General features: G+C 59.2%; 1 protein-coding gene across 1 annotated transcript; it reads right to left on the bottom strand.

The window, feature by feature from the left end:
• Positions 1 to 243: 243 nt before the first annotated feature.
• CIB3 (calcium and integrin binding family member 3) lies at positions 244 to 9,527 on the bottom strand. Its single transcript, XM_039322326.1, has 6 exons — positions 9,476 to 9,527; positions 8,271 to 8,305; positions 3,405 to 3,516; positions 2,084 to 2,231; positions 1,439 to 1,634; positions 244 to 903 (listed from the first exon to the last, which is right to left on the bottom strand). The coding sequence occupies exons 1-6, from the start codon at positions 9,524 to 9,526 to the stop codon at positions 882 to 884; spliced, it is 564 nt and encodes a 187-aa protein (XP_039178260.1). The 5' UTR covers position 9,527; the 3' UTR covers positions 244 to 881.
• Positions 9,528 to 9,833: the final 306 nt, after the last annotated feature.

Here is a 9,833-nt window from a genome sequence, read left to right as displayed (position 1 = left end):
TCTCTCTTACTTTCTCTTTCTCTCTCTTTCTGTATCTCTTTTTTAACCTCTCTCTCTCTCTCCTCTTTCTCTCTATCTCTTTCTACCTTTTATCTCTCCCTCTCCTATCTCTCTCCTCTTTCCTCTCCCTCTCTTTCTTTCTGTCTCTCTACCTCTCTTTATTTCTCCTCTCCCTCTCCTCTTTCTCTCTCTCTTTCTCTCTGTCTCCCTCTCTCCACCCCCCCCACCCCCCCCCCCGGCGTTTCCTTTTCTTGAGGCACTGGCGCTGAAAGCCCGTTGCAGCGTGAAGACTTTGTAACGGGCTGAGCACAGAATGTGGGATCCTGGGGCTGGAAGGAACCTCAGAGGCCTTCTAGTCCAACCCCCCTGGTCAAGGCAAAAGACCTTACGCCATCCCGGTCCACCGGTGGTCAGCCAGTGTATCTCTCCACCCCGTAAGGAACCCCCCTCCCCGCCAGAGGAACGCCCTCTTCTTCCGGGTCTGGTCCGGGCCGTAATAAAATGAAAGGTCTTCCTGCGGTTGAGTTTAAAAAAAACACGACCCATTCCCATTCCATCATTGTGGAATGGAAGAGGGAAGCAGGAGTTCTTGCGTCTTTCTGCCAATCATCAAGAGGGTTCGGACTGCCAATCAAGAGGGTTCGGACTGCCAATCATAAAGAGAGTTCGGCCTGCCAATCATCAAGAGGGTTCGGCCTGCCAATCATCAAGAGGGTTCGGACTGCTTGAAGCGGAGCCAGCCGAGCGCCGAGGGGGGCGGCGGGGGGGGGTCCCCTGCTTCTTCAGCTCAGCGCCCGCGGTGGGGGGGACGGGGGGGGGAGGTGTTGGGATCCTGGAGACGCGCACGCTCGTGGCTTGGAGAGTCCGGGCAGCTTCCTCGATCAGATCCGGATGTGAAAGGTGCTGTTAAAGAAACAAAGCACGATCGGCTTGGGAGCTGCGGGGAGCGGAGCCGTCGGAGGTGACTCGAAGCTGCCAGCCCAAAAGCTTCGGCCAAAGCCGGCTATCCCCAGGCTTGGCGACTTCCAGCCCCCCCCAGAACCTGCCCTGCCCGCCCCCTTGAGCCCCCGGCCTCTTCAGAGGGAGCCCCCCACCCCACCCCACCCCAGGGGGATCCGAGGGTCTTGCTGGATGGCCTTCTGCACAGAAGAAGATGGGGAAGATGCGGGGGGGGACGGTTGGGCACGACCCTTTTGCCCCCCAGAAGTGCTCTGCCTCAGCCGGCGCCGGTTATTTCGGGGTCCCTCGAGGCTCCCCCCTGAGCCAAATTCTTCAGAGGTCTCTGGGCGGTGGTGCTCCAAAGCCCGGCCCCGCCCACTTTCCCAGCTGGCTTGAAGGGAGGGGCCCCACTCAACGGGGGGGGGAGAGAGGGAGGGAGAGGGAGGGGGGAATGGCACAGAGAGAAGAACCGGCTGGGGGGGGGGGGTGGCCTCCCTACCTGAGGAAGTCGGGCGCCCTGACGATCATGTGCTGGAAGTCTTCCAGCGAGAGTTTCCCGTCGTTGTCCAGGTCGGCCTCGTCCATCACTTTGTGGCACACCAGGCTGACCTCCTCCGGGGTCAGCTCTCTGCGGGTCAGCTTGTTGACCGTCTTCTCCAGGTCGGACGTGCAGATGTAGCTGTCATCGTTGAAGTCTGCCCAGGGAGGCCCAGCAGAGGCTCAGCGCTGGCTGGAGAGGGGGCGGGCTCCTTGTGCCCACCCTTGGCTGCCCCTCCCTGGCCACAGAGGGAGGGAGGGTCTCTTTTGTCTGGAAGACGGAGCTCCCCCCAAGTCCAGGCTCGGGGCTGCCCCTCGGACCCTCCCCCCATTTCCCCCCCTCTGCTGCAGGACCCTCTTTCTGGGACGGCTTGGGGCCTGGCCCTTCCTCCAGGGACGTCCAGCCAGGCGCAGAGGAAAAGAAGGCGCCCCCCCCCCCCCGAGTTCCAGCTCATTGGCCCAGAGCGCCCGGCTGGAGGCCTCGGTGTCCTTGTTGGCCTGGATGAGGAGGGACAACGCAGCGGCTCCCGGTCCGCTCCTGAACTCCCTCTGAGCAGCCCGCAGGATCCGCCCGGCGCCCCCCCTCACCCCTCCTCCCCCCCCTCACCGTAGATTCGGAAGGCGTAGTAGGCCTTGAGGTCACGCGGGGCCATTTCGCTCATGACCGAGAACATGTCCAAGAAGTCGTCCAAGGTCATGTTGCCCTCCCCGTCCTCGGAGAAGACCTCGGCGATGCGCTGGCGGAAGGGATTGTCCTGCAGAGGGACGGAGGGCAGGAGAAGGCGTGGAATCGCAGACGGGCCCGGAAAGGACCTCAGAGGCCTTCTAGTCTAGCCCCCTCCCCGCTGGAGGCATCCTCCTGGACAAAGGGTTGCGCCATCTCCTGAAAAGACCTCCAGCGATGGAGCCCCCAGAGCAGTGGTTCTCAACCTTTTTAATGCCGCGACCCCCCCAACCGGTCGTAGGTCAAGGACTACTCAACCGGTCGTAAGTCGAGGACTACTGAACTGGTGCAGCACCGTTTGCAGAACAGGACTTTTAGCGGGCTCAGCAGGGCAGAGACAGTCTGGACAATTCCCATTGGCCTTGGAAAGCCAATAGAATTAGACTCTATTCAAGAGAGTCTCTTCTATTGGCTTTCAAAAGCCAATAGAATAAAAGGGAGTAGCACAGCTAAGGAAAAGGGGGGGGGGGGAAATGGCGGACTGCGTTGTTTGGCGACCCCTGTGAAATGGTCGTTCGACCCCAAATGGGGTCCCCACCCACAGGTTAGAGAACCACTGCTCTGGAGGGAAGCTGCTTCCCCGGATGAATTGTTCTCGTGGTTCCTCCCGGCCGAATCTCCCTCTGCTGAGCTTCCGCCCGCTGCTCCCAGCCCTGCCCACAGGTGCCACAGAGAATAACTCCACGCCCGCTTCCCTCGGGCGGCCCCTCCGGGGTGGGAAGTCGGCTAACCCCTCCGCGCCTTCTCTCCCTTAGGCTAAGCACACCCGGTTCCATCAGCAGCAGGTTTTGAACTCGAGTCTCCTGGCTGAGCCTAGAAGAATCCTATCCCTGTCACCCGGCCAGAGGAGTCCGGAGTCCCCTTGGATCCTCCCGGGAGAATGGAGGTTTCGGGAAGGCAGGGACGCCCCCTGCAGAAGCCCCCCAAAAGCCGTGATTGACAGGAGCCCCCCCCCACCTTCTCCTCCCCCCCCTGTCCATCTCTCTCAATCCTCCTTGGGCTGGCAAACCCCTTTGTGATGTCCGGCAACGAGCCTGGCAGAGAGGCCTGAATCCCACGAAGGCATTCTCTCTCCCCCCCCCCCAAGGCAGGACCAGCTCTAAATGTCTTGCCTCCCCCCCCACACACACCTTCCCAAGCATGCTGAGGGCCAAACTGGCCGCCGTCCCAATAGGGAAGACCCTTCTCCCCGTCCCCCCCAAACCTTGAGCTCCGGCATGCTGGCAATCAGTTCGTAGGGGAGCTTCACGCTGGGCTTCCTGGTGTAGTCCTGGGGCACCAGCTGGGGCGCCAAGTCCCGGTACTTGTCAAACAGCCTGGAAGGAAGGAAGGAAGGAAGGAAGGAAGGAAGGAAGGAAGGAAGGAAGGAAGGAAGGAAGGAAGGAAGGAAGGAGAGGGGAGGGGAGGGGAGGGGAGGGGTCTCCTTCTCAGCTGGCGGACGCCGGCCGGGTCCTGTCCTCACTCGGCCAACCAAAGCCAGGGGACATCCCCCTTGCTGCCACCCCTCTTGGGCTGGGAACAGGCCGCCTTGGCCCAGAAAGGACTCTTCTGCCCGGCACGGGTCTCGCCAAGCGCCCCCACCCCCTCCAGGGAGGCTGCCGAGGTGGGCTGCTCTCCGGCATCCCCCCCCCTGCTTAGGGTTGATTTATTTATCTATGAACATAATGAAGGCTGCTTCCTTCTCCCACTTTCCCCATCACAACAACCCTTTGGGGAGGGCTGGGCTGAGCGAGAGAGCGAGAGAGTGGCTGGCCCAAAGCCCCCCCGCCGGCTCTCCCGCCCAAGGTGGGACTAGAACTCTCGTCTCCTGGTTTCTGGCCTGGGGCCTTCAGCGCCAGGCCCAGCTGCCTCTTTGGGCGGGGGAGGGACCCTTCCTCCCTTGAGCTTTTTTCTCGCCCGTTCCTTTCCGTGACTTCATTCTGCGCTGCTCTGAGTTCCGGGATGCAGAGTTTCCTTCGAGAATCGTGTCGCCGTGTCCCCCCTTTGGGTTGCCCCCAAATTAAACCTTCCCGGTTCCCTCCAGCCTGTCCTCGGTCAGCCAGAACGCCCCTCTCCGGAACCCCTCTTTCTATGGAACCAGGTTTCCCTGAACCCCCGTTGGAGACTCTTCGGGTCTTCCCCGGCTGGCGGATGGACATCCAGGCGCCCTCAGAGTCATAGAATCGCAGGGCCCAAAGGGACCCTGCGAGGTCATCTAGTCCAGGGCTTTTCCACCTCTTCCCCCATTGTACCACTTTTAGGATATGGCAACATCCGAGGACCACCCGTCGCCTAGCAAGGTGGTAACCCCCCCCCCCCCCCGAAAAAAAGAAAGGAAAAAAGTGATAAAGTACAGGTAGTCCTCGACTTACAGCAGTTCGCTTAGTGACTGTTTGAAGTTACAGTGGCACTGAAAAAAGTGCCCCCCCAAGCTGCAGCCGAGCAAGACGCCTGCCTGCCCACCCTGTGGTGCTCTTCCTCCTGTCTGAGGTTTTCATTGTTGTGAGCATTTCTGTTGAGGATTGGCAGTGGGGGTGGGGTAGGGTGTTTGGTTTTTATTCCCCCCCGTCTGCTGGGTGGTTGCAGCAGGTTTTGGTCACTTCACATGACCCTGGGACACTGTGACCGTCATAAATATGAATCAGTTGCCAAGCATCTGAATGTAAATCACAAGACCCTGGAGAGGCTGCAACAGTCCAGCTGATTGGCGCTTCTTCTGGGCTCAGCAGAAGCGCCAGGATCAGCGCTGAGCTCCAGCTGGAGCCTGGCGCTGATCCTGGTGCTTCTGCTGAGCCCTGACAGTCCCAAAGAAGTGCCGATCAGCTGGAAAGTGGTGCTGATCCTGGCGCTTCCGCTGAGCCCGGACAGCCCTGCAGCTCCAGCCGTCTTTCGCTCAGGCTTGTGCGGTGCTGCCACCGGTTCAGCTCATTCCCCTCCCCCGCTACCACTTTTCTGGGATGGTCGTGTACCACCTGCCAGGGGCCAATGGACCCCAGGTGGTACCCATCCCACTGGTTGAAAAGCCCTGTTCTAGTCCAACTCTCTGCTCAAGCAGGAGGACCGTATAGCACCCCGGACAAACGGTTGTCCAGTCTTCTCTCGAAAACCTCAAGCGATGGAGCGCTCACAACGCCTCCCCCGAGGATAGGTCGACGCCCCCCCTCCTCTCTGTGGCTGCCCCTCAAATGCTGGAAGGCTGCCGTCCCTTCGCCCCTGGTCCTGCTCTGTCAGGCCTGAGGCACCCAGTTCCCTCAATCGTTCCTCCCTGGGCGGTTCGGCCCTCGGATTGTCGGAGGAAAGCTGGAGACCCCCTTGAGTTGGCAAACGTAGCCTAAGATTTTGGTTCCCCTGCTCACTTGGGGATCAGCCTGTCGGACCTGCCGGGGTTCGGGCCAGACCGGATCCTGCATTCCCAATGGGGTAGGGAGGATCCCAGTTGCAATGTATGGCTGTGAAAGCTGGACCGTAAGAAAGGCTGAGCGCCAAAGAACGGAGGCCTTTGAACTCTGGTGCTGGAGAAGACTCCGGCGAATCCCCGGGACTGCAAGGTGATCCAACCGGTCAGTCCCTAGAGGAGATCAACCCCGACTGCTCTTGAGAAGGCCAGATCCTGAAGTGGAAACTCAAGTACTTTGGCGACCTAATGAGAAGGAAGGACTCCCTGGAGAAGAGCCTGATGCCCTAGCGTTGTGCCCTAAGCTTTACTGCAAATCTGACTTTATAATAGCTTATTCCCTAATTGAATCTCTTTGCACATTTCTTTTCGTGAAAACGTAACTAACGATCTAGTGGTTGCCTAAGCTTTTTTTCCCCCCCTCTCCTATTCAACATTTTTATTAGTTTTCTGAGTTTACAATTCATAGGTGCTTGGTAAACAACGTGTTGTCTGGGTCCACTTGTTTTATTTAAAAATACATATTAAATTCCTTAGTGACAGATTTTATCTTCCTGGGCTCCAAGATCACCGCAGAGGGGGACTGCAGCCAAGAAATTAAAAGACGCTTGCTCCTGGGGAGAAAAGCTATGGCAAATCTAGACAGCATACTAAAAAGCAGAGACGTCTCTCTGCCAACAAAAGTGCGTATAGTCCAGGCCATGGTTTTCCCAGTTGCAATGTATGGCTGTGAAAGTTGGACCATAAGGAAGGCTGAGCGCCAAAGAATGGAGGCCTTTGAACTATGGTGCTGGAGAAGACTCGCAGGAGTCTTCTCCAGCACCAGAGTTCAAAGGCCTCCATTCTTTGGACTGCAAGGTGATTCAACCGGTCAGTCCTGGAGGAGATCAACTCCGACTGCTCTTTAGAAGGCCAGATCCTGAAGTGGAAACTCCAGTCCTTTGGCCACCTAATGAGAAGGAAGGAGAAGAGCCTGATGCTGGGAAAGATGGAGGGCAAGAGAAGAAGGGGAGGACGGAGAAGGAGGGGGCTGGAGGGAGTCACTGAAGCAGGAGGCAGGAGCTTCAATGGACTCCAGAAGATGGGAGAGAAGGCCTGGAGGAACGTTGTCCATGAGGCAGTGACATCGGACAGGACTTCACAACTAACAACAACAGGGAGGGTCCTTTGCATTTGTCCCATGGGGGGGGGAGAGGGAGAATGGATTGGATTGGCTGACCGCTAAGGATTCCTCCCACGTCCTGGGGTTTTTTGAGGGGGGAGGCCCCATGCTTTGTCAAGTCTTTGCATTTAGGGAAGAGTCCATCTCTTGCGGTGAGGGAATGGTCAGGCTGGGCGGCCGCACGGCAGTTTCCCAAAGGTCAGAGGGCGGCCTGGGTTTCCGTTTCCGAGGCCAGCCCAAGCAACGGGAGCTCCCCAAAAACATCCCCCCCCCCCATGGCTCCTCTTCCCTTCCTGCGCACCTTCTTCCACCGTCCCTCGGCCTGATCTAAGCGCGTCGCTTCCTTCTGCAGTTCGGACCCTCGAACATGGGGCTTTGGGGGGCCGAAGTCATGAAAAAGCGCCAATGGGGCAGTTGCAAAACGGGGGGGGGGGAGAAGAGGAGGAACCTCTTTATGTCCTCCGTGGGGGCCCCGGGGAAGAGCAGAAGGAAGAACACATTTTGAAGAGTTTCCCTCCCTGATCAATTTGATGGACTGTAGCTTGGAGACCTTGACTGTTCATTTTTTCCCCTAGTATCACTAGAGCAGCAGTTCTCCACCTGTGGGTCGGGACCCCGTTTGGGGTCGAACGACCATTTCACGGGGGTCGCCAAACAAGGCTGACCGCCATTTTTTCCCCCTTTTCTTTGGCCACGCCCCTGGCACCCGGTGATGTATAAGTGGTTGGGGGTCAGCACAACATGGGGAACTGTATTATGGGGTCGCGGCATTAGAAAGGTTGAGAACCACTGCACTAGAGTGATTTTGGCTGGAGTAGCTGAGGTTAATTCTGAATAACTAGTTATGACTTCTTTTGCTATTAAGTTGTAATTCGATACAGATCTTTAATAATTTGTATTTTATGTATATCTGAAAGCCACGAGAATAAAGGGATCCAAAGATTAAATAATGCAGAGCCTCCTTCATGATGCCCTTATGGCCTCAGCTGCCGTGCCAGAGATGAAAACGGGCCCAGACTTGGGTTTCACGAGCAGCAGACCTCCCTCCCTCCCAGCTGGGACCAATGGCAAGGGGGAGCAGCTTCCTCTTTCTTCTCCCCATGTCCTGACCCAGCGTGACCCGGGTCCCCCCCCTGGCAAGAACCCCCCAGGCAAGGGAGAGAAGACCCCGTCCCCTGGTAGCACGATAAATCTGTGTTCAAAAAGGTCCTAAAATTGCAATTGCTTTTCAATTGTGGCGGGAATCCTACGCCCTTTAGCTTGGAATTAAAAAGCAGGCTGAACTCCAGAGGAGCAACGTCTGAGTAGACACGCACACCTTGGCTGCTACTCGTCCACCTGTTGCCTGGAGCAAGGGCCGGCCGAAGGGAGAAGGCGCTGAGCCTTTGCCACGGTTCACAACTAGAAGAAGGGATCCCCACTCCCGTCCGCTTGGGGAAAAGTCGAAAATCGGCTTTTTCTATTCCCCCCCCCCCTTCAAAAAGCTTTGGGATCTACGGGAAGGAAGGAAGGCGGCGCAGCAGGGAAAGTCTCACCTCAGGATTTCTTTCCGCGTGAAGAACGTGGCGTCCTGCAAGAGGAAAGCGGGACGGAGCCCAGTGTGAGCGCCAGCAAGCCCAGCACCCTTGGATGCCCGGCCATTTGGGGTCACCTATTACGTAACCTTGGGCTGACCAGATTTCCTCTCTCTTCCCCCCACCCCACCCCGGTTCCCCTGCCAGAAGCACACCCCCCCCCCCGGGGAGAAGCCCCGCCATTTCCTCCTCATTCCCGGCCACCCCCACCCATCCCCAGCTCCCATTGGGCTCCCCCCACCCTGGAGAGAAGCTCACTTGACAAGGAGCCACAGCCTTCCTCCCTCCCCTCCCCTCCTCCCCTCTTCTCTCGCCTAATCTCCTTTCCCCTCTCCCCTCCCCTCCTCTCCTCTCCCCCTGTCCCCCTCCCTCCCCTCCTTTCTCCTCTCCCCTCCTTCCCCTCTCCCCTCCCCTCCTTTCCCCCTGTCCCCCTCCCCCTCTCCCCTCCTCTCCCCTTCCCTCCCCTCCTTTCCCCTCTCCCCTCCCCTCCTCTCCTCTCCCCGTCCCCCTCCCTCCCTTCCTTTCCCCTCCTTCCCCTCTCCCCTCCCTTCCTCTTCCCCTCCCCTCCCCTCCTTTCCCCCTGTCCCCCTCCCCCTCTCCCCTCCTCTCGCCTTCCCTCCCCTCCCCTCCTTTCCCCCTGTCCCCCTCCCTCCCCTCCTTTCTCCTCTCCCTCCTTTCCCTCTCCCCTCCCTCTTCCGCTCCCCTCCCCTCCTTTCCCCCTGTCCCCCTCCCCCGCTCCCCTCCTCTCCCCTTCCCTTCCCTCCCCTCCTTTCCCCCTGTCCCCCTCCCTCCCCTCCTTTCTCCTCTCCCTCCTTCCCCTCTCCCCTCCCTTCCTCTTCTCCTTCCCTCCCCTCCTTTCCCCCTTTCCCCCTCCCTCCCCTCCTTTCTCCTCTCCCCTCCCCCTCTCCCCTCCTCTTCCCCTTCCCTTCCCTCCCCTCCTTTCCCCCTCTCCCCCTCCCTCCCCTCCTTTCTCCTCTTCCCTCCTTCTCCTCTCCCCTCCCTTCCTCTGCCCCTTCCCTCCCCTCCTTTCCCCCTGTCCCCTCCCTCCCCTTTTTTCTCCCCTCCTTCCCCTCTCCCCTCCCCATCCCTCCCCTCCTTTCCCCTCGCCTGCCCTGCCAGAGAAAGCCAGGACACACACACACACACACACACACACACAGACGTACCTGATAGGCGTCCAGCTGTTCCGGAGTGAAGACGGTCTGCTTGTTACCCATTTCGGCGCCCCCCCGCACTCAGCCATGCCCCCCCCCCGCTCCCCGAGGCGGCTTTTCCCACCGAGGCCGGAGGCAGAGAGGAGCCGGAGCTCCAGCCCTGGGCTCCGGGAGGCTGCAGGGGATCAGGTGTCCGCTGGCTTCGCTCCACGGATCCCTGGATCAGAAGAGGGGCAGTTCATCAAATCCGGAGGCGGCAGGTGGTGAGCGGCCAGCAACCCCCCCCCATTCGCAACCCCCCCCCCCGGGCTCCTGCCACGCTCCAGACAGGCTCCGGTTACATCATGCCCCCCCCCCGCTCTCTCAAGCC

Source organism: Crotalus tigris, unplaced genomic scaffold, assembly GCF_016545835.1.
Source record: "Crotalus tigris isolate CLP2741 ecotype Arizona unplaced genomic scaffold, ASM1654583v1 scf7180000023966.114003, whole genome shotgun sequence".
NCBI classification, from domain to species: domain Eukaryota; kingdom Metazoa; phylum Chordata; class Lepidosauria; order Squamata; family Viperidae; genus Crotalus; species Crotalus tigris.
Note: the sequence above shows the minus strand (reverse complement) of the source record. Positions and strands in the feature narration are given on the sequence as shown.